Genomic DNA, 25,171 nt, shown 5'->3' with positions numbered 1-25,171 from the left:
TGCCCATTAGTGCAACCTATCAGTGCTCATCAGTTCCCAACAGTTCCAAATCAGTGCTCATCAGTGCCACCTCATCACTGCCCATCAATGCCGTCTCATCAGTGCCCATCAGTGCTGCTTCATCAGTGCAGCCTCATCAGTGCCCATCAGTGTAGCCTCATCAGTGCTGCCTTATCAATGCCCATTAGTGCCGCCTCATCAGTGCCCATCAGTGCTGCCTCATCAGTGCCCATCAGTGCTGTCTCATCAGTGCCACCTCATCAGTGCTGCTTCATCAGTGCCGCCTCATCAGTGCAGCCTCATCAGTGCCCATCAGTGCTGCCTCATCAGTGCCCAGCAGTGCTGCCTCATCAGTACCCATCAGTGCAGCCTCATCAGTGCTGCCTCATCAGTGAAGCCTCATCATTGCCCATCAGTGTAGCCTCATCAGTGCAGCCTCATCAGTGGGGAGGGGTTAAAGGGGTGCAAACGACTAAAAAAAATTGTTTTTTCAAATTTTTTTGTGGTTGTTTAGCAAAAAAAAAAAAAAAAAAACAAGCCGTGATTAAATTCCACCAAAAGAAAGCTCTATCTGTGTGAAATAAATGATATACATTTAATTTGGGTACAGGGTTGCATGACCACGCAATTGTCATTCAAAGTGTGAGAGCACTGAAAGCTGAAAATTGGCCTAGGCAGGGGGGGAGGGGGGGGTTTAAGTGCCCAGTAAGCAAATGGTTAATAAATGCACTTTTTTATATATATATTTAAGTTTTTTTTTTCTATCACGGGTGCAGTTCTTACATTTTTGCATGCAACCAATTTTGATTTATTAATTGAATTGGTTAATTTCAATGGACTTCGCCTTTAGGATGAACTCCAGGACAGGAAGTAAGTGGAAAACTCTTTATAGGGGACAGCAACTACAACTTGACAGATTGGAACTGTCAGAAAAAAAAAAAAAACCTGAGCGGCGACATTGGAAGCTGTGTTTATTGTGTGTGTGTGTGTGTGACGGATTACATTCCAGGAAGAGGACAGGTGTGTGTATAATGAGGTCAGTCAGGATCATAGCAGCGCCGTTCTTCTCCGTCCCTGCACACCACAAGAGGGCGTGTCCTAGGCTGGCTGAGTTTGGGACTGGGCTCGGTTGCTCGGCAACCAGTGTACGGGCCGATGACGTGTATCCCGCGGGTGCCGGCTCAGCCCTGTCACTTCCTGGTTCACCCTCACCAGCTGCGGGCTCTTCACCGTCATGTCTCACCAGACCGGCATTCAGGGTGAGTGAGGGGGGGAAGAGGGGAGAGAGGGGCTCTACCTGTGTGTGACTCCATTGTGCTGTGCTCTTCCGGGATGTATGAAGAGGATACACGCTGCTTCTTATCTGTACTTCCTTGTTATTATCTAACAGCAATAAAGGGCTCTGTATAGGAGAATGAGGCACCTGCCCCTTTCTCTGCGCTATCTTAAAGTATATAAAGACAGAAGTTTTTTTTATTTTATTTTTTATTTTACATTTGGACAGAGTGGTGAGAGGTAGAACCTTCTTTTGGTTTTGTATTGCTGTTTGTGTCCCCATTAGGGAGGTTTAGGCCTTGTTCACATAGGTGTAGTTAGAGCAGAACTTACCCATAATGACATGATAAAAAATAATGTTCTTTAGCAAGGAACATGAATTCTACATTAAAGGGTAAACAAAAGAAAAAACAATATAGCGTGTACAATGGCGACACAAGGCATATTGTAATTATATTCAATTGTATTGTAATTGAATGTAATACGGCTACCTGGAGGTGTTCTGTAAACCGAATTTGTATATGTCCCCAAAAATAATTTCCTGCTTGTGTGATTGGCTCACTGACTTTCCCAGAACTCTGCACTAACACATGAGTCAGATCTCTGGCATCCCCTGGAACACGTTTTTGGTGAGATAGTTGCACTAGGAACACATCTAAAGGGATGCAGGACCAGCAGATTTCCTCATTCGTGCTCTGCAGGTGCACAGCTGATTGATAATTATGAAACCACTCCCATTAGACCCACTCCGCACAGAGGAACAAACCGTGAATTCCTCAAAATCACAAAAAGTAGGAATCTGCAACAAAGTTTGTGATCCTTGCAATGTACAGAGATCACCCAGAGGATAATGTTTTTTTTTTAATAACAAAAGTGGAGTTACACTTCAATAATGTGCTGCCAATTTCCTACAGCATTGTTCCTGTTTCTTCTTGCTGGAGGCTGCCATTTTTCTAAAGCCCGAGCCCCTGAACAGCAGTAGATCATAAAGCGGAAACTAACCCCACCAATTTCCAGCGGAGCTCCACCCAAAAAGGGAAGCGCCGCTTATTTGCACCACCCACCGCCTCATTTGGCACCTTTCGGAGGGAAAGGGAGGAGCAGGTGTCTGGTTTTGACAAGTACCCGCTCCCACTTCCGGGTGACTTCAATGCGGCAAAGTCATCCGGAAGTTCACCCCCCCGTATAAAAGTATACTCAGATAACACCCCACTGCAATCTGTGGTATTGGGGGGCCACTGATCTACCAGTTCTACAAAAAATTGTCCAGTAACTGTTCTCACTGTGTGTAGCACAGTTAACGCAGCAAAAGAGGCCAAATTCTTGCAGGACTAATAAGTGTCCTAATATTAAAAGTCAGCAACTACAGTATTTTTTGATGCTGACTTTTTTTTCTGAGGGAGCCTGGCGCTTGTTTAAAAATTAGTAAGGCCCCTTTCACACATGCTGTTCGTTTGTCTGTTTTTCATCCATCCGTTGACGGATAAAAAACATCAATGCATCTCTATGGAAAAACGAATGATCATCCATTTACATCAGCACCCGTCATCATCTGTTTTTTTTAACTGATCAAAGCTCTAGTTTTCTTCCGTTAAAAAAAAAAAAAAATGGATCGGATGAAAAACGGATGTAAACTGACAAATGGTCAGTTTTTCATTCGTTTTTGCATTGGTTCTGGATGTAAAAAAAAACTGACGAGCACTGATGAAAACCTGATAAAATACTGATGAATACTTCATCCATTTTGACGCGACTGAACTGATGAAATGAGCGGTCCACATGTGTGAAAGGGACCTAACGTTCCTGTGAACTGTCATTCATTTGCTTACGTCCTCAACTAAACTGTCAAACCATGAAATGGCTGGTGTCCTAACTCAGTGGTCCTCAACCCTGGTCCTCAGGGCCCACTAACAGGCCAGGTTTGCAAGTTAACTGAAATACATCCCAGGTGATATCATTTGCTGCTAAGTGATTGCAGTATTGCAGTATTCTAGTCTGCATCTCCCCAAGGTAATACCTAAAATCTGGCCTGTTAGTGGGCCCTGAGGACTGGAGTTGAGGACCACTGTCCTAACTGATCAGTGCAGCTCCATGGCAATCGCATATCAAAAAGAAACCGCTTCCTTGGCTGTAAGGCCCCTTTTCCACCAGCGGACCAATTGGGTCCCCCTGTCTGTTTTTCAGGCGGACCCGATTGGACCACCCTTGTTCTCTATGGGGCGGCAGATGTTAGCGGACATGTGTCTTGCTGTCAACACAAAAGGTAAAATAGTTCATAAGGTCCTAAAACCATCAGCAAGCCGTGGAAGTTGGAGATGGTACTTCCTTAAGAATATATTAGGTTATCGTACGGTCATTTGGACCGGGAGCTCCAGCAGCTATTACAGTCATAATAGCAATAAAAGAGTCGGAGTCCTGCCTCAAGCAGGAAATCCAACAGAAAAGCTGCAATTGGAATTCAACACCGATATAAATGCAAAAATAGCTTTTATTAAATGTAGACTGACGCATTCGATCCAACTGTCTAATTAGCAGCTGGCAAAAAACCTTAAGACACCCAGTGATGCCACACATTAAAAGTACCAGTCACTCAGCCGGCACATAGACGGGCCCCACACGTCCATCCATGCTCTCGGACCACAGAATACTGCTGAGATTATCCTTGGCAATACAGCCACATTCAAGCCAGCAAATTGGCATAGTCACTCAGTCGGGCCATCACTAGGCAAGCACTGGATTCCTAGTAGTGTATTACAGCTCCATGTAAATAGTTAGACATCCAGCTCATTGGGGAACAGCTCCCCTTCATTGTAGCAGAGAACCGAGGTACTCTACAGCTCACAGTCATTCAGTATTGCTTTATCCGTGTTATTGAGCAGTTATAAAAAACTGTCCACATTATTGTTGGCACTGTTTGTTAGGAAGTTTAATTCCAAAGATAGCGCAGGGCTGTAAAGCAGTTCATAATAGTAAACTTCCAATCCTGAATCTGGAGGTAATCCCAGCAATGTTGCAGTATCTCTGGAAGGTTTACTGGACAGATTACCTTCAGTCATATAGGCTTCATAAACACATTAATTCCACGCGGCAGCGTTGCACCCAATACAGATGGCCGGACAGTTTGCTAGCATAAGATGCCGACACATAATGCATTTAACTGGGGGTAGCATAATCAGCTTGAAACAGACTCTTTGGGGTAGGATTCAACATGCAAGTCAGTCCTTGATACTGATAATAGGGATCCCCAGAACAAAGTTGCTTTTTGGCTTTAAGTGTGAATTCCTTACCCCCATCCATTGCGGATACTGGTCCCCTTGTAGAAGTCATCGGCTGATTTTCAAAGAGTTGCTTTTATAGCCGCTGGAGAAGCCTTTAACGCCGTACGCACGGCGTCTGGAACTCGGTGATTGTAGCCAGAAGCTAACCGAAAGTAAGCAGAGCTGTTGTATGGAGAGCTGGGTGGAATGCGGACATCTTCACACCAGTGATGTCAACGCGTTTTGGACGAAGCGTGCATGATGAATGCGAAACGCGTTGACGTCACTGGTGTGAAGGAGTCCGCGTTCCACCCAGCTCTCCATACAACAGCTCTTCTTGATTCCGGTTAGCGCCCACTAACATGCATTGCATTAAGGCAGCCGTTGGGCTTCCTCCAGTTCAAACATGATGCAGAATGTTTTTCAGCAGAGCACCACAACGTGCTACTAGCGTTGCACTGATACCAGTATAGGTGCTGATAATAAGCATTTGCATGAGTATTTGTAGTCCTGAAAATGCTCCAATAGTAAAACTGATACCTTAAAGTCCTCAGACTGTAAGCCCTGGTTCACACCAGTGAGGTTTGTCATGCGATTTGACATTTCCCACCCAGTTGCCACAATACAACAGTTCAAATCGTGGCGACTCTAAAAAAGGTTCCTGCACTACGTCTTTATGATTTTATTGGGACTTGCATTAACTTCTGTTAAATAAAGTTGCAAGCTGCAATGAATTCGGAGGTCCAAATGGCACTGATCTGCAGCTTTGAAATCGTGCTGAGGTAGTGTGATTTTAAAGCCACACTGGTGTGAACCATGGTGTGTAAAAAAATCAATGCATCCAAAGACAAAATAGGTATTGGTAATTGGTGTTGGCGAGTACTTGAGAAAAAGTATCGGTGCTTGTACTGGGCCTTAAAAAAACTGGTATTGGTGCATCCCTACGTGTTATGATACATTGCACTACCTTGCATCCCATGTGCTTTGGCTAAATTCACACAAATGCTAAATTTTAAAGCAGCCTATAGGTGCTGTGACACATAAGTTTGTCTAGGCACCTAAAGGCTGCTTTAAAATTCATTGTGCATTGCACAGATGTTAAGGTTGCAATAAGCCCCGAACACCCTGTGAGTTTTCTTTTTTTTTTTTTTTACATTGGTAAAAGAGGTAGTGATCACTTTTAAAGCTTTTGCACTCTGTAGTGTGTTTTTGGCACATTTCAGTAGAAGTGGATAGAGGTGGTTGCAAAATATCAAGGTCTGCAGAACTCAGCAGGCAGCACTATATTTGCCTCACTGTGACGTAAGGCAAACACTAACACTGCCCTTTACACGCCTCTCCATCAACTCCCGGCTTTACAAGTTGCGAGTGGCGTTGATAGGCGGTCAGGAAGCAGAAAATATGCAACCCAACTGCCTATTTTACTAATACCATGAAGAGAAGCCTGCACATTTTTATAGATCAGCATAGTGGTTGTCCTTTATTGTACAGAGTAAAACACAGCCATAAAAATGCCAACGTGTTTCGGGTGCTCAGGCCTTAATGTGAGTGTAAAGCTTGAAATGAAAACAAATCTGTCATATTTACCTGCTCTGTGCATTGGTTATTTACAGAGTAACTGGATCCTCCTCTTCTCGCGTCCCCCACAGGTGCTTTTGGCTCCTCCCCTACTGAGTGCCTCCATAGGAAGCTGCTTCCCATGGGGGCACTGGTGTGGGCTTGATCCCAAGCCAGACTGTTTGTGTCTGTTCAGAGACAGAGCCCAGCTCGGCCTCACCCCCCCCCCCACTCATAGGGTTTGATTGACAGCAGTAGGAGCCAATGGCCCCTGCTGCTCTCAGCCAAGCCTGTGTTAGCTGGGAGAGGAGCTGCTGCAGACATGCACAGCGATGGACAGAGATCGAGTTCAGGTGAGTATTTAGGGCGCCTGGGGGGGAAACCACTATTAAAAGTTTTTTTTTTTTTTTTTTAACCTTAATGCAGAGAATGCATTCAGGTAAAATCCTTTGAACCACTTTAATCATGGCTAGCATATAGACATATGCTGATGTATATTGATGTGCCAGCTTTTCTTTGTGGTATTGTGCATTAGTGAGATTCCAGAGACCTTGCAGCCTGAGCACCGCGTTTTAGAGCCACCTTTTGATCACAGTAGAGGTTGTAGCGCTGTCCCAGTTGTTTTTGCCTATCTTCAACACCTGTTGGATGAGGCTGTGTGCAATGGGGTGCTATTCAAAATGAATGGCACTGCAGCGCATCAATGCCATGTAATGTGCGCTGCTGTAACACATGCGTTCTCATAGATGTAAATCGGCCCTTATGCCCCATACACACGTGCAGATTATCTGCAGACTTTTGTCTGCAGACTTACCTTTTCTATGTAGTGCAAGGGCCTGCCGGATTGCATACAAATTGAAAGTGTTTAGGTTTGACCTCATATTATATGGTTTTGGTAAGTCTGCAGACAAAAGTCTGCAGATAATCTGCACGTGTGTATGGGGCATAAGTCTCTCTAATTGTCCTGATAACCAGTGCCACTGGGAATGAAAGTGAGGACAAATCCTAATAACAGAGAGGAACTCATCCAATGGGGACACTTGTTCTTTGGCAGCTGTCTAAGGGCTCATTCACATGGGCAGCCCTTTCCCCACATAGCAAAGCAATCTGTAGTGGACTTCTTTTTAAAGGGCCTCTGGAGGAGATGCTGCCACCTCCTGAATGCCTCACTTTTATTCTGATATTTATATTATTTGTTATAGCTAAAAGTCCCCCCCCCCCCCTCGAGATCAAGGTTCTAACTGATCCATCTGCATACAGCCAGTCAGTCAGGCCATTTCGGAGAGAAGCTAGTTACAGTGCATATGGTTTTCCTCCAGAAATTAGATCATGGCTTTTAGGGGGAATCAGACCCTGGACTGCAGAACAGAATGAGCAGCTTAGAGAGGTATTAAATTACAGCCCCCGAACCCCCCCCGCTCTGGTGAGTATCTGGTGCTAGCTGTGCTGTAGCAGTGTAGGGCAGTATGGGTAATCACTGCACCACCAGCACATGAAGCCCCAAGCCCCTTTGTCTTCAGTAAATATGGGTATTACACTAGATTACCAAAAGTATTGGGACACCTGCCTTTACATGAACGTTTATGGCATCCCAGTCTTGTCCGTAGGGTTCAATATTGAGTTGGCCCACCCTTTGAGGCTATAACAGCTTCCACAAGGTTTAGGAGTGTCTATGGGAATGTTTGACCATTCTTCCAGAAGCGTCTGATGTAGAGAGAAGGCCTGGTTTGCAGTCTCTGCTCTAATTCATCCCAAAGAAATTCTATAGAAATAAGGTCAGGACTCTGTGCAGGCCAGTCATGTTCCTCCACCCCAAACCCGCTCATCCTTGTCTTTATGGACCTTGCTTTGTGCACTGGAGCGCAGTCATGTTGGAACAGGAAGGGCCATCCCTAAACTGTTCCCACAAAGTTGGGAGCATGAAATTGTCCAAAACGTCTTGGTATGCTGACGCCTTCAGAGTTCCCTTCACTGGAACTAAGGGGCCAAGCCCAACCCCTGAAAAACAACCCCACGCCATAATCCCCCCTTCATCAAATAAATTGCACCAGTGCACAAAGCATTGGATCCAGGGCCGATCATTTGCAGGTAATCATTGCTTGTTCAAATACTTGTGAACGGCCGCAAATAGCTGCAGGAGCTGTCAGCCTCCCATTGCTTTCAATGGGGCTTCTGCCTGCAACTTATCATTGGGTACCCCTGCTGGGTCTGTTGCCTCTAATCGCTAATGGCCTAACTGCGCATTGTTTCAAGATAACTTATTCATTTTAAATCAGCTGCCAGTACACGGCAAAGTATATTTTAATGAATGTGTAGCATTTTTTAGAAAGCTGCCTACCACAACCTACACACCAGCTCACATATGTGCATTGTGGTTCTTAAAGTGGAGTTCCACCCTAAAAATTACACTTCTGTCCATCTTCTTGGTCCAGGTCACCTTAAAAAGAAATGAATAATCACATTTTTTTTTTATTTTTACTTACCTTGGATTAGAAGAAAATATACTTACCTTACTTCCTCTTCCTCCCCTCGGCGGCCACGGCGAGTCGTCACTTCCTGGCTTGCAATGATTCCTGGGAGCTGAACGTCATCGCTCCCAGGAATCAATGCGCCTGCACCAGCCCCGACGTCACTTCCGGTGCACACGCGTCATTCCCTTCTAAACAGCTTCTGGGCATGCCCAGAAGCTGTGCAGGGATGACGCTGCCGCACCGGAGGTGACGGCGGGGCCGGTGCAGTGCATCGTGGGACCGAAGAGGACGCAGAAGAGGATCGCGCTGGCTTCAAGCTGCTCTCACCTGAGATGGCAGCGCTGGAGAATACATTTTCAAGGTAAGTATTTCTTGCAGGTAAGTGCACCCCGGGACAGTACAGAGGCTAGCCATTGTGGAATGTACTAGCCCTGACTGTCCCGGGGGTATTTTTATGTCATTTTTTTTTTCTTTTAGGTGGAACTCCGCTTTAAAGTGTCACTAAACCCACATCATAAAAACTACCATTTAATGTTGTATTACATGCTGTTCAGACTCACTCTTTTTACTAAGAGATTTGTTTTCTGTATTCTACAAAAAACCTGGTTAACCCTGCTGTTCTCTATCTCCTCCTTCTGTTTACGTCCCCAGTTCAGCTAGGGATTTTACAGCTGTGGTGGCAACTCTGCACACGCTCAGAGTTTCTATGCTGATCATTTCCTCCCTAGCACATCTGAGCAGCCCATGTGACTATAGAGTCACACATGTGGGTGTGTACACAGCGGTAAATAACAGCCCACTAACCAGCCAAACACAATAGGGATATTATATATATATATATATATATATATATATATATATATATATATATATTGATTGGTGGCTTCACCTCCCTCTTATTCTAAGACTGGAGGGCGTGACTGGCAGAAATCTGACCACACCATGTTCTTTCAACAAAATAATAAGGATTTGATTTAAAATATATTTGTATGACAATTTATAACAGTTTATTGATAGAATAATTTTTACTCTGTATCCCAAGGGCTGGTTTTTTTTTTTTTTGAACATGTGACCAGCAGTAGAGGACTAGAAGCTTCTCCTGCTTATGTTTCCCTGCAGACAGATTGGGAAAGAACTGGGTCCATGTGACAACTATATATATTGATTAGGAAAAAGGTACTTAGATTTTTTTTAAATTAAAATAATTACAGTGCCATCATCCACATACAGAAATAGAAGGGACGATGTAAAAAAAACCAGTGTGGATTTAGTATCACTTTAAAACAAAAAGCATTGTGCTACGCTGCCTAGGTGCGTTTATGTAGCTGCAGCTCAGTGGTGTCAATGGATCCTGATTAATTATGGTTAATGGTGATACATGAACCTGCAATGTTTGTTGCTGCTTTTATAGCTTTGATTACAATTTGCTTCTATAGTTACTTTATCATTTTCTTTATACTTTGCTGGATAGTTTCCGATACATTATGTTACAAAGTAAAGTGGAAAATAAAGAACATTACAAGAACACACGTTCTGGTGAAAGAAAAGTGGCCTGGCACCACATTTCACTATGGCATTGAGCATGCTGAACTCCTGCTGTTCTAACCATGTACTATGGCAAGTCAGACAGAGATCATGGTGCCTTTACTGTAAAAAGTTTCTTGTTGACGGCTTTTTACTATTATTAATAGAGTGTGGAGGTAAAAATTAGATAATGATCTAAATGATTCTCTATGAGCAAAAATAATTGCTTGTTATTACTTTTCATACATGTGTCTGAAGCTCACCACAAATGTTGCAATCTGATTGCGCAGTCTTCTTTATATACGCCAACAGCAATGTAGTGTGAGTGGAGTCTTGCGCCCCAGGGGATCAAGGTAAAAAAAAAAAAAAAACAGCAATGTAGTGCAAGGACCTGCCTGATTGTATAGAAATTGATTGGGTGGTTTAGCTCCTCAAATTTAGTTTTGGTAAGGCTCCATTCACATTAGCGCATCTCTAAAATCGCACAATCTCTAGTGCTACTTTGATGCAGCTTTTGGTGTAGCTTTGATCCAATGTTGCATTCTCTGGACCAAAGTCGCAACAAAAGTCACACCAAAGTAGTGCAGGCACCTTTTCAAAGTTGCTGCGACTTTAAGTCGCACCAATTTGAACAGGTGCATTGAAAAGAATAGGCTGTGACTTGTCATAGGACTTTGATGTCCAAAGTCGCACAAGTATGAATGGAGCCTAAGGCTCCTTTCACACATGCAGACTGTTCGTCCGTTTTTCATCCATCCGCTGATGGATGAAAAACAGACATCAATGCATTCCTATGGAAAGAGGGATGTAAATGGATGATCATCAGCACAGGAACTAGAAGCTAGCGGCAATCACTGTAGCAGTGGAGACTAATACAGTGATTTCCAGCTTCCACAGGGATCCCGCAGGCATCAAAAAGGCATCATGACTGCAGTTTTGGTGGGTTTTTTAAGTCACATTTCACAGGTATCTATAGCGAGCGAGAAGCCCAGACTGTGTGATATCCTAGCAAATCATGTACAACTATGAAAGGAATATGTAGTCATGGACTTTGTGTGGACATATAGAAGAGAAACAGTACTATAAAAACAACTTGTTTAGAGCTGGTTCACATTGCCGCGACATGTCAGCCTGACAAATCGCGCACCGTCGCGGTCCATTGACCGCTACAGGACCCGTTCTAATAGGAGCGATACAAGTCGCTCCGACTTAGAAAAAGGGTCCTGTACTACTTCGAGGCAACCTCGGAGCGACTTGCATAGACTTCCATTATGTGAAGTCCCTGCAAGTCGCTCCGAAGTCGTGGTGCATTGTAATGCACAAGTCGCCCCCGAAGTAGTATGGAGTCGTGTCGCCCCAGTGTGAACCGACTCTTACAGTATCCCACAAAAGTGAGTACACCCCTCACATTTTTGTAGATATTTTATTATATCTTTTCATGTGACAACACTGAAGAAATGACACTTTGTTACAGTGTAAAGTAGTGAGTTTACAGCTTGTGTAACAGTGTAAATTTGCTGTCCCCTCAAAATAACTCAACACACAGCCATTAATGTCTAAACTGCTGGCAACAAAAGTGAGTACACCCCTAAGTGAAAATGTCCAAAATTGGGCCCAATCAGCCGTTTTCCCTCCCCGGTGTCATGTGACTCGTTAGTGTTACAAGGTCTCAGATGTGAATGGGGAGCAGGTGTGTTAAATTTGCCGTTATTGCTCTCACTCTCTCATACTGGTCACTGGAAGTTCAACATGGCACCACATGGAAAATAACTCTCTGAGGATCTGAAAAAAAAGAATTGTTACTCTACATAAAGATGGCCTAGACTATAAGAAGATTGCCAAGACCCTGAAACTGAGCTGCAACACAGTGGCCAAGACCATGCAGCGGTTTAACAGGACAGGTTCCCTTCAGAACAGGCCTCACCATGGTCGACCAAAGAAGTTGAGTGCGCAGCGTCATATCCGGAAGTTGTCTTTGGGAAATAGACGTATGAGTGCTTCCAGCACTGCTGCAGAGGTTGAAGAGGTGGGTGGGGGGGGGGGGGGGGGTCAGCCTGTCAGTGACCAGTCCATACGCCGCACACTGCATCAAATTGGTCTGCACGGCTGTCGTCCCAGAAGGAAGCCTCTTCTAAAGATGATGTACAAGGAAGCCTGCAAACAGTTTGCTGAAGACAAGCAGATTAAGGACATGGATTACTGGAACCATGTCCTGTGGTCTGATGAGATCAAGATAAACTTATTTGGTTCAGATGGTGTCAAGCATGTGTGGTGGCAACCGGGTGAGGAATACAAAGACAAGTGTGTCTTGCCTACAGTAAGGCATGGTGGTGGGAGTGTCATAGTCTGGGGCTGCATGAGTCCTTCCGGCACTGGGGAGCTACAGTTCCTTGAGGGAACCATAAATGCCAACATATACTGAAGCAGAGCATCACCCCCCTCCCTTTGGAGACTGGGGAGCAGCGCAGTATTTCAACATAACGACCCCAAACACACCTCCAAGACGACCACTGCCTTGCTAAAGAAGATAAGGGTAAAGGTGATGGACTGGCCAAGCATGTCTCCAGACCTAAACCCTATTGAACATCTGTGGGACATCCTCAAATGGAAGGTGGGGGAGTGCAAGGTCTCTAACATCCACCAGCTCCGTGATGTCATCATGGAGAAGTGGAGGAGGACTCCAGTGGCAACCTGTGAAGCTATTGTCAAGTCCATTCCCAAGAGTGTTAAGGCAGTGCTGGAACATAATGGTGGCCACACAAACTATTGACACTTTGGGCCCAATTTGGACATGTTCACGTAGGGGTGTACTCACTTTTGTTGCCAGCAGTTTAGACATTAATGGCTGTGTGTTGAGTTATTTTGAGGGACAGCAAATTTACTGTTATACAAGCTGTAAACTCACTACTTTACATTGTAGCTGTAAAGTGTCGTTTCTTCAGTGTTGTCACATGAAAAGATATATTAAAATATTTACAAAAGTGTGAGGGGTGTACTCACTTTTGTGAGATACTGTATATACCATTAAACAATCTATCACACAACATTAAAATTTACTCTCCACATAGGGGTTTGCAACATGTGGATGCATTTCAGGAATCGGTTTATATGAGCACATGAATACACTGGAACCCACTCCTAATCTTTACTAGAATAATGATCGCCAGTAGGGTAGACTGAAATTCATAGCATGTGTATGTTCCCCATGGTGGTGGAAATGAGTAAGCCAAGGTGAAGCCACTGTCTCTCAGGTGAAAAATTCAGGTACATTCAGTAAACAGACAATGGTTTTGTACACATAATTTTCGAATAAAAGGACCAACTTCCCAATAGGGAACCATCCAGACCCAATGTGAGTAAGTCACCATAAAGACAGCATGGTAGTCAAAGTACATATATTCCAAAGACGGGGCTCTTGATAAGTTTCTTAGAAACAAACTCAGTTCACATATGTTTCATAGGTTTATACTGGGAATTAGGCTCTGTTAACACCTGAGCGTTTTTTCAGCTCGTAAAAACGCCCAACAAGCAAAATCCCATTCATTTCAATTTCGTTTTGTCACCTGAAGCTCAAAAAAGTACATGAGATTCTTTTTTGGCAGAATACAAGCATTTTTGTTAGATGTCAATGCCTGTAAAAAATGTCCGAAAAAAACGCCTGAAAACAATACGCTCAGGTGTGAATGGAGCCTTGGTAAACCAGAAAATGCAACAAAAACAGGTTGAAAGCACATTCAAAATGTGAGATGCATTTTTTAAATAGGCATACTGCGTTTTTAAGGAAATCCTGTACAGTAATGATAAGAATATTTTACAATCTGCAGCCTTTTTATTAAACTAGTCTGTTATAAGGGCATTGATCAGGCACCTCTTGTTGCAGATGACAGTACAGCCTATAGGTGGATTTTTCAAGGCACACTACACAGGCATGGTCGGTCCCCAGCTGTATTTTCATTGCAGATGCTATCAGTGCTGGAAGAAGGGCCAATCGGAATCTCATAGGTGGCAGATTATTCAATGCTCCCAGTGAGGTCAACTATAAGCCATGCAGAGGCGTAACTAGAACCTTCAGGGCCCCGATGCAAGAAACCATGAAGGGCCCCCCAGACCCCTGGCCGGGGCCCTTCCCTTCAAGCCCGGGGCTCTTCCCACTAATCCTGGGGCTCTTTACTCTCATTGCATGGCCTTTTATTATGGTCCCGCATCAGGATCCTTTCACAAGTTCTGCAGTGGGCCCCCTTCCTGCAATCTTGGGGCCTCCCCACCGTGGTGAAATGCCAGGGCCCGGTCGCAAGTGTGACCTTTGAGATCCTAGAGGTTCACCCACTGTTTTGCTACCGGGCCCCCTGGAGCATGGGGCCCGGTAGCGATTGCAACCCCTGCAACCCCTGTAGTTACGCCCCTGAAGCCATGTATAGATTTTTGACATTTTCTTGTCTCCATAACAGACACACTTGCTGTTGCGACGTTTTAAATATCACCCTGTGAAAGTGCTTTGGTTGGATTTTTACAATTATCCCTTTGTTGGTTGCTAAAATACTGAACAGGTTTCACAAGATTGTTCTCAGACTTGCCGTTAACTGCCTTTACACTCCATACTGTAGCAGGGCATGTCAGTGTTTGTGCTCTCAGAATATCTCTGTTTTAGAAGTATACACTGCCTTACATTTATTACATTCCAGTGTCAATACAATAGCCATGTCCCTTCTCTTGAGTGTTATCAGGCACCAAAACCAGCCTTTGTCCACTCCTAATAAGGAAGAAGCCTTCTGTACAACACTCTTCTATGCAGTTGAAGTGATCAAACTATTTACTTCCCTCTTACTTACTCTTATGAATGTAGAGTAACACAAGGTACTGAAATATCATTTAACTTTTAAAGGGAATCTTTAGCTGAACTGTCCATATTTTATTTATTAAGGACAGGACTAAAAAAATATTTTTAAAAGTACTAATGTAGTCTTTTATCCATCCAGTGAGTGGAGCTCTTGGCTTCTTTTTACATCTCTTTACTACCAATGAAAAGACTGTTTACAAAGTTCAGTGGCTTAGGCTGAATTTTACATTCTTAAGTGAATGACTTATCACAGTTACTTTTCTCTTATCTGACAGCTCACTGTATAGTTTTAGGCTCCATTCACACTTGTGCGACTTGTTATGTGGCTTTGGACACACAAAATTGCATGACGCAGCCCATTGTTTTCAATGGCACCTGATCAGATTGGTGCGACAAAGTCACAGCACTACTTTGATATCACTTAGTGCCAGAGAGTGTAAAGTCGCTCTCAAAGTTGCGCTGTAAATCATGCCACTTTTGAGTCACGCAAGTGTGAATGGAGTGAGAGACAACTGGTGCTTTCTGTCGCTTTGGCTAACCTGTAGTGCTCTGGGAGTCCTGTGTCATTTATTAAATGTTCATAAAAACATATATTGCATTATTAGTAAACAGTTATACAATAAAACACTGGTTTAAAAATGTATAAGGGCAAGGTCACACTATGGCATTGTGGTAAAGTATGCATTCATTTTTGCTTTCCAACAATTCACATTAAATGCATTGGTGTGATACGGTGCTATTCATTCTGAATGGTATCCTGTCACACCTTCTAATGGAAGGTATGAAACATAGAAACATAGAATGTGTCAGCAGATAAGAACCATTTGGCTCATCTAGTCTGCCCAATATATCTGAATCCTATGAATAGTCCCTGACCCTATCTTATATGAAGGATAGCCTTATGCCTATCCCATGCATGCTTAAACTCCTTCACTGTATTTGCAGCTACCACTTCTGCAGGAAGGTTATTCCATGCATCCACTACTCTCTCAGTAAAGTAATACTTCCTCATATTACTTTTAAACCTTTGCCCCTCTAATTTAAAACTGTGTCCTCTTGTGGTAGTTTTTCTTCTTTTAAATATGCTCTCCTCCTTTACCGAGTTGATTCCCTTTATGTATTTAAAAGTTTCTATCATATCCCCTCTGTCTCTTCTTTCTTCCAAGCTATACATGTTAAGGTCCTTTAACCTTTCCTGGTAAGTTTTTTTTTCCTGCAATCCATGTACTAGTTTAGTAGCTCTTCTCTGAACTCTCTCTAGTGTATCTATATCCTACTGGAGATATGGCCTCCAGTACTGCGCACAATACTCCAAGTGAGGTCTCACCAGTGTTCTGTACAGCGGCATAAGCACTTCTCTCTTTCTACTGCTTATACCTCTCCCTATACATCCAAGCATTCTGCTGGCATTTCGTGCTGCTCTATTACATTGTCTTCCCATGCAGCAGCCACATTCGGCGATTGTTTGTGCGTTGCAAAGCAACACGTTTGCCAGTATGGTGCATTGGGGTGCACCTCAAACCAATGCACTGCATTGCAACAACTCCTTTAAGGTGTATTTGTGTGTTGCAGCACAGCGTGAATTGCCATAATGCCATAGAATGGGCCCTTTTTCAGCTGATGTTTTAATATGTAACTGTTAAAGCCTCATTCACTTGGGCGCTGAGGCCTCTAAACTTTTTAATATGTAACTGTTAAAGCCTCATTCACTTGGGCGCTGAGGCCTCTAAACTGTGAATTGGCCATATGTTTATGCTGCTGGAGCCACCAGGGGCTGAATGCAGGGAGCCCCTGTAAGTCTATAGAACTGCATTCAAGCAACCCCTGTAGGTCTATGGGAATTAATTTGCTGTACAGACCCAGCCACTCATTCTAATTTGACATGCGTGCAGGTAAGCAGTCCCAAACGCAAACTGCCTATGTTGGGGCTGCTGACCCACACCAGCTTGCCTGTCAAACTAGGATGAGTGGCTGGGTCCCCACAGACTGGCACACTGCCAGCACGCAGCACCTGGTGGTTCCAGGCACATAAACAAGTTCAGCACCTGTGTGAATGAGGCCTGATTAACAATACAGTCTTTGAACAGGCCCTACCACGACCTTTGGGGCAAAAAAAGTACTTTAGATTACAATAGGTAGGTAAATAAATCAACGGCTATATTTCCCGTTTGTGGATTCTTTTTGTGCTAATCTTTGTAAACATTTCTGCTCCCTTTAACAGCAAATTTAGAAAAGTTGCTTCCTGCTGCATTGGAATTTGTCTGCAAACAAAGCTACATGGCGTCTCAATAGAAAAACCTCTTTGTGTCTGTGTTAGCAGATATGTCATCTGATAGGGATATCTGGCAGGTTTGCTACACTAATCAACAAGTGGGCACAGGTTTCATCCTTTTTAGATTCTCATGTTCTCAAAGCAAAATTACTACTCTATGTTCTTTTTAGAATTGAAACAGGTTGGAAGATTTTTCACATCAGGACACTGAGCTGTGCTTTTCTGCACATGTATGGTGTGAACAGGGCACAGAGAAAACAATTGTTTTTGGGAAATAACAGTCACTTTACCATGTTACCCCCCAACATTTCATATTCTTGACATGTATCTGTTATATCCTGTTCTTTGTATTGCTTCCTTTGTGTGAAATACCTGGTGATCCTGTCAGTTGTCCTGCTTTCCTATTTCAGAACTGACTACACTAGGTATGAGAGCACATCCATTCCAGCGTGGTCAGATTTCTGGCTGTGCTGGGAGACCAAATTGCTGGTCCTCCAGTGATCAGAGCTCTGCCGACATGCCCTCCCATAGCCATTCACTGGAAAGATCAGTGTGCCTTTGCTTCTCCACCCCCATTGCTGATTTAAAAAAAAAAATAATAAAGTATGTGTGTGTGTGTATATGTATATGTGTGTGTATATATATATATATATATATATATATATATATATATATATATATATATATAAACACACACGCACGTTGCCTTTCATTTCTATTTTAAACTAAATAGACTGTTTTACAAGGTGAGGGTTCACATATACATTAAGTAGTACAGTAGATCGGTAGGCTTTGATTAGTTTTAGCAGTCTTTGCCCTGATTTTATTCCTCACTCTGGGATAGCAATGTTGAGTAGTTTTTTCATTATTTGTGCTTTGTCTCCCAGTATTAGGGTCAGCAAGCATCCCACTGTCCCAAAAGTATTCTTACCATAAAGACATTGTATGTCATATAGTACTTAAAGCTCAAGCCCAGGCAAACATCAAAATTTAATGATGCACAGTGCATGAATTGCTCTTGCTTGCTAATAGAACTTCCCAGCTCAATCACGCAGTGTAATCACTCAAAGTCACAATTTCCTCAATATGGAAAGCTAATTTCCTGCCCTAAGGACTGAGCACTTTTCACCACTCGTTATCTGTTCAGGGGCCAGACTGCTTGTAGTTCTTCAGGCTCAGGTGCCTGACATCAGAGCCTCAGCGTGAAGAGGATGTGGGTAGACCCTAGCTGGATATTATGCTAGTATACATGGCATACTAGCACATTATGACAGATTGCCCTAAAACAAATCCTTCCATTGCTGCGCTGTCATTACTGACAGGGCTTCCTTATTCACCTGGTCTTCCTTCTGGCTTTGCGGGCTTCGGCTAATTAAATGGCTGAGCCACGATGATGTAAATCCTGGGCATGCGCACGGGAGTCATGGCTGCGGCGCAACTCTCTCAATGGACTGCGTGGTGTCCATTGGGAGGGCAGTGCACCGGTGACGTCACCGTCTGCTACTAAAGTAAAATTCTCCTAAACAATACCCGTATAGGAGATATTTACTGCACCTTAATATGGGCTTACCTGTAGGTATAAATAAAAAAAGCGGAGTTTACTACCGCTTTACCACAGTCTGCCCTGTTCCACCTCCCCTTTGGCCAGTTCGGGAGATAAGAGGAAGAACCATGTAGGAATCATGGGACTTGAAGTTGCGGATGTCAGGGGGAAATGACGTGCAGTTATGATGTCAAAGGTAAAATTATACTAGATTTAGATTTCAAGCTGCAAAAAAAAAAAACCCCAGGGCCAGCATGTTCTGAGGACCAGCCTTACAGCTGTAAAAACGTCTAATGTTGCTAAATGCGGCTTACGGCTGGATACATTGTTAAGCTGCGTCAAGCATTTTTTTTTTTCACATTTTAAAATAAGTGGTTCCCTATGAGAGCCCATTGATTTGAATGGAAGTTGCATCCAAGTCGGATCATGATGATCCGACTTGTGCTCTGAGGATCTTAAAGGGGGAACTCCACATCAGATTAAAAAAAAAAAAACATCCATATCAGCCCCTTTGAGTCTGGTATGGATCTTGAAAGGGAACATGATGAAAAAAAAAAAAATGGTGTGGGGTCCCCCCCAAAATCCATACCAGCCCCTTATCCGAGCATGCAGCCTGGCAGCTCAGGAAAGGGGAGGGGACAAGCTACATTGCCTTTTTTTTTTTGGGGTGAATGGGTGAACAATGTACCCTATACTCATTCACATGAGGGGGACTGGGATCTGGGGGACCCCTTTTTAATCTCACTCGCCCCCTCCCCTTTCCTGACTTGCCGGGCTGCATGCTCGGATAAGGGCCTGGTATGGATTTTGGGTGGGGACCCCATGCTGTGTTTGTGTGTGTTTGTTTGTTTTTTTTTTCTTTTTAGCGTGGGGTTCCTCTTTAAGATCCTCAGAGCACAAATTGCACCATCATGATTTGACTTGGATGCGACTGCTATTCAAATCAATGGGCTGAAAGTTGGATCAGTTAAGACGGCTCTCATAGAGAACCATTGATTTTGAATAGAGGCAGAGAAATGCTGCTAAAAGCTAACGCGCATTAATGATGATGCAAAAAACGACTAAAAGTGCGTTTTTACAGCCGCTTGGCATTGGTAGTGGCTTTGCAGCTCATTTATTCTAACACCCTGTGTGCATGAGGCCTTACTTTTTGGAGCTAAAAAAACGAAATGACTTTTAATGATTTTGTGATGGTAAGGCGTCAAACACCAGTTAGGAATACTGTAATACTGGAGCTGGACTTTAATACCCTAGGCTTTTAATTGATCTAGAATAAAAAATCTAAAATGCTAATAAATTCACAGACTTGTAAAGTCTCTATATTTATACAGACATGTTTACATAGTATTTAAAGTGTACTGTATGCAAACCCTAATAGTGAACTTCTCATATTTGCTCCCTTTTGGTCCTGGAAGCAGTTTGTTACATCTGATAAGTGGGGGGGGAGAAGAAATTTGGAACTGTACTATGTTCTCGCCATGCTTTCTGTGTTGAACAGTTTATTTGCCCCCCCCTCCCAAGTTCCTATCTTGGGCTACAGGATGTTTAGCTTGCATGTTGTAGAAATCTATAAGTGGGAGTGGTTAGGTACAATTGCTGGGCTTGACATTACTCCATTTAGAAAAATGCTTTGTGTTGTCAACCCACAATAGGGCTCTCCCTTGTAACTTATCGTGGAGAATGATGGTGGCACTTCCTGTTGGCTGTAAAGCAGTGGGTGCTCTCAGGATCCAGAAGAGGAGTGACTTAATCACTAGGGGATTGGCTTTCGAGGGACCATCTGCAGCACTACATTGATGGTTCCTGCACCTCGAAAAGGTTCTGGTGAGGGACTTGGGTGAGTATAACTTTCTTCACGAGGTAATGAAAAATAAAAACCCAATAGGATGGGTTGGGGAATAGATGGAAAGGAGATCATATTTTGCCCAGAATGGAGCTTTAACTCACTGCTAAGCTTTTTGTTCTATGTTATTGGCTATACTTGGACAAGGGCAGCTAAATAATGGCAGTTTATTGAACATGACATGTAATAAATATGGGAGCTGCCGCTCCTGATTTCCTTCTCTGGTCAGATTGGTGCAAAGCAACAAATGAACTGTGCACACTGAGATTAGCTGGTGGACTTAGCCAGACTGTTTGCATTACAGATTGCATTTACAGGCGAGTAAAAGCACCAGCTTCATATTTCTTTATAATCGCTTTTCAAAGCTATCTATTCTTAAATATCTCCAATGACTACATTCACTTTTATAAGGGCCCATGCATCGTGAAGTGCAATAGGTTTATGCCTTCTGCAGTGGAAGTGTTTGCATGCAGCTGCTTGTACAAATCCATGAGGTGGTCTATTTGAGGTGACAATCACATTATGATTCATAAAAAAAATAAGGCTTTCAACAAGTCTATGTGAATCCTAACTTTTTAAAATCAAAATTGAAGGCAAAACACTGTGTGTATATATTCTGTATATGCAGTAATGTGCTATAGTTTTAGGCTGGTGTGAAGAGATGCTGTAAAGAATGCTTTAAAGAAATATATTTTAAATTGTTTGTTTTTCATCGATTTTATAAAATGCAAAGTGAGCAAACAGAAGAAAAATCGAAATTAAATCAGTATTTAATGTGACTACCCCTTGGCACTCCGCTAATCACTGGCGCTGAGACATTTCTCGATCTGTGCAGCTGTGGATCGGGAAATGTCTCACAGTCTGTGATTAGCGGAGTGCGGTGTCGGCTTCCTGGCGGGATCGGGCATGTGGGAACTCAACACATCTGAGCCCATCTCTAGTCACAAGGCCCGAGAAAGAGAAAATATTTTCTTTATACAAGAAAACTAGAAGATCAGCAAGGCTTTACTTATCAATCAGAATACTGTAGCAAAAGTAATAAAAACATTTAACAAAGAGGGAATTGCAACCATCTCACAGAAACGTCCTGGCCGTCCACGGAAGATATCATCTTTACAGTGTCTTTTGATGAAAAGGGTGGAAGAAAATCACCATGCAAGTTCACTGCAGTAAGCTAAAAAAAGTAGAAAGCCAAACTGGGGTGATTGTTTCCTGTGACACAATACGGCATACACTGCAAAGGAATGGCATGCATGGGTGTCGTCTACGAAGAAAGCCTCTCCTAAAGCCCACACATAAAAAAGCCCACCTAGCATTTTGCCAGGGCCCATGCTGAAAAAGATGACTACTGTACTCTGTACTCTGGAATGATGAGACCAAGATAAATATTTTTGGAACTGATGGCTTCAAAACTGTATGGTTTTGCAAAGGTGAGGAGTACAAAGTAAAATGCGTGGTTCCTACTGTGAAACATGGTGGTGGCAGTGTCCTTCTGTGGGGCTGCATTTCATTTATGGTATCATGAATTCACGGCTGCTCTATATTGAAAGAGAAGATGCTACCATCACTCTGTGCCCTTGGTCGTTGGGCACTTTTCCAACATGACAATGATCCAAAATATGCATCTAAGTCCACTGTTGCATTTCTGAAGAAGAACCGAGTGAAGTGATTCAGTGGCCAAGTACTGTATGTCTTCTGATCTGAACCCAATCGAACACCTATGGGGAATTCTGAAGAGACAAGTTTAGCATCACTCTCCATCCAGCATCCAGGCTCTAAAAGAGCCTGGAAATAATGTATATATAAAATATTTTAGATTTACAAAGCAAATACATTTTTTTAAGTGATCTCCCTGTTCTTAGCTGCATAAGGGACTTACAGAGATGGGGACGAAGACTCTTTGTGACATATTAGGAATGGCAGGGGGGGGGGGCGGGGGGAGCGGGTGGCAACAGAAGTTGAACCAGAACACATGTACATGTAAAATGCAGACCTAAATATACTTTTAGCTGTGCAGGGGTGGTGCCAGCACAAGTCTGAGCATTCGAGTACAGGCAGGCTGTGCTCCCAAGCAGAAAGCAAAGAAAAAAAAACTGACCACACTAGGATGGCTGTTGATCAATTCCTGCCATGATTAGTTTGATATAGGAAAGCAGAGGGACTGGCAGGTGTTTAACACATAGGAAATAATGCAAAGAGTACAGGATACTTTTTGCAACAAGTACATGGTAGTGCAGACACATATCAGGACTATGTCCAGGGTAACATATACATTATATAAAACATGAAAAAAATCTGCGCTAGGTCAAGCAAAAAGGTAAGCAGCCACTTGGCCATACCAGCTGTAAATGATCACTAAAAATAAGAAGTGACGCTAAATCCTAATAGTGCAATCATGAATAATCATATGGTAAATAATATGGCATGAAAACAACTAAACATGCAGTGAATAAATTATGAGCAAAATATATCATTGAAAAAAAAATCAATCATATGAAAGTGATATAATGAAATAGATGCACAATCCAGTGTTAGGTGAACATAAAAAAGCCTTTTCAATATTAAACAAAAGTGTCAATAAATGATATATTTATGATATATGATATATTTTGCTAATAATTTTATTTACTGCATGTTTAGTTTTCATGCCACATTGTTTACCATACGATTATTCATGATTGCACTATTAGGATTTAGGCTCCGTTCACATTATAGCGTATGGATCACGGGCAGAACCGCCGCGGTTCCGCCCGCGATCGGGAGATTATTGCAAATCGCGGGACGCCTGTGCGTTGCCCGTTGATTTGCAATAGACCCCCAAACGCTGAGCGATGTTGCTGCGATTTCCGCCTGCCGAATCGCGGTAACATCGCGCAAAAAAAAATGCTGGACGCAATACGACCAAAAAAGTACAAGAGCTTTTTTGGATCGTATTGCGTCCCGCGATTTTTTTTGCGCGATGTTACCGCGATTCGGCAGGCGGAAATCGCGGCAACATCGCTCAGCGTTTGGGGGTCTATTGCAAATCAACGGGCAACGCACAGGCGTCCCGCGATTTGCAATAATCTCCCGATCTCGGGCAGAACCGCGGCGGTTCTGCCCGTGATCCATACGCTATAATGTGAACGGAGCCTTAGCGCCACTTCGTCTTTTTATTTAACATATACTTTAAATGCTCATTTTATAGAAAAATATAAGGAAAGGCACTCTTTTTTTTTTTTTTTGTATAGAATTACTCAATCCCATACATGTAGTTTCTGGGTAACAGATTTGAAGGCCTTTTCTGTGTTTACTACTTTTGTAAAAGCAATATCTATATTATGTGTTCTAGTGATAAAGGCCAGTCATTTTTACAGTCGGTTAATCTATAACTGATTTTATGAAACCCAGCCTTAAGATGCATTATATTGCGAAACCATGTGCAGGGCCTAGGAATGTCCATAGAAGCATGTTAGGTGCATCGATTTTATTTTCTCAGAAGGTAGTGCCCTGCTCGGGAAGGAGCTATTGACAGAAGCCACAGATTTAAAGCCAGTGTTGACTGACACCGCAGCATGCATTTAGTTTGACTCACTATGCACACATGGACGAATACTTTTCTCTATTCATTATTTGTGCATTAGAATTTGGAAACACCAGTCGTATAGGAGGATAGAGGCAAATGGTTTCCTATTGGCTCTCATTTGTCTTACAGTCTTAAGACCTTTTGTCTTAAATTATAATTTAAAATAGTTACTTGTGAGAAATTGAAGTTTACCCACATATTTAATGTTAATTATTTTGCCTGAGGATGAGTCAGAGGTACAAGGCCCCTTGGGGTCTAAAATCGGCTACCATTCTCATTGCCCGAACTAATGCTACTATTTTTCTTAACTTAGGATCTGTTAAGTGATACTAATATGCCACTTCTGTAGGCAGATTGTGTTAACAGCATAAGGGGTGGCAGTTATCAGGTCAGTCACTGTTAAGCTAGCTATATTAACATTATTAATATTATTAAACAGAATTTATATAGCGGCAACAGTTTACGCAGCGCTTTACAATGTAAAAGGGGCCAGTACAATTGCAATACAGTTCAATACAGAAGGAAAAGGAGGGCCCTGTTCATGGAGCTTACAATTGAAAGGGAGAGGGAGGTAGCTATGCATATTTAGATTTATCGCCTTCGTTATTATTCCTAAATCTGCACTTCCAACTATTGTATTCACACAGCAGCAACATTTGTGGCTGCCTAAATACCCAATTGGCTAAATTTGGGCCCAATTTGGCCCAAAATTTTCCATCTAGCTAAGCCAATTTAACCACGTCCGCTCCGGAAGGTTTTACCCCCCCCCCCCAATGACCAGGCCATTTTTTGTGATCCGGCACTGTGTTGCTTTAACTGACAATTGTGCGGTCGTGCGATGTTGTACCCAAATAAAATTGATGTCTTTTTTTTTCCCCCACAAAAAAAAACAATATTTTTTACTTTCTGCTATGAAACCTATCCATTAAAAAAATATAATTTCTTTATCAGTTTAAGCTAAAATTATGCCCCGGTCCTGTATAAATGACACTGGCAGGGAAGGGGTTAACACCAGGGGCAATGAAAT

General features: G+C 42.9%; 1 protein-coding gene across 1 annotated transcript in view; it reads left to right on the top strand.

Annotated features, from left to right (window-relative positions):
* Positions 1-1,131: 1,131 nt before the first annotated feature.
* The window catches only part of TWF1 (twinfilin actin binding protein 1), a 76,374-nt gene continuing 52,334 nt past the window's right edge, over positions 1,132-25,171 (top strand). The window contains exon 1 of the mRNA XM_082255318.1: positions 1,132-1,259. Coding sequence (XP_082111444.1) covers positions 1,235-1,259 — 25 coding nt within the window. The 5' untranslated portion in view covers positions 1,132-1,234. The remainder of the gene's footprint in view (positions 1,260-25,171) is intronic.

The sequence above is a fragment of the Pelophylax lessonae genome, assembly GCF_965119305.1.
Source record: "Pelophylax lessonae genome assembly, chromosome: 4".
NCBI lineage: Eukaryota > Metazoa > Chordata > Amphibia > Anura > Ranidae > Pelophylax > Pelophylax lessonae.
The sequence above is the reverse complement of the archived record's forward strand: the minus strand, read 5'-3'. Positions and strand labels throughout refer to the sequence as shown.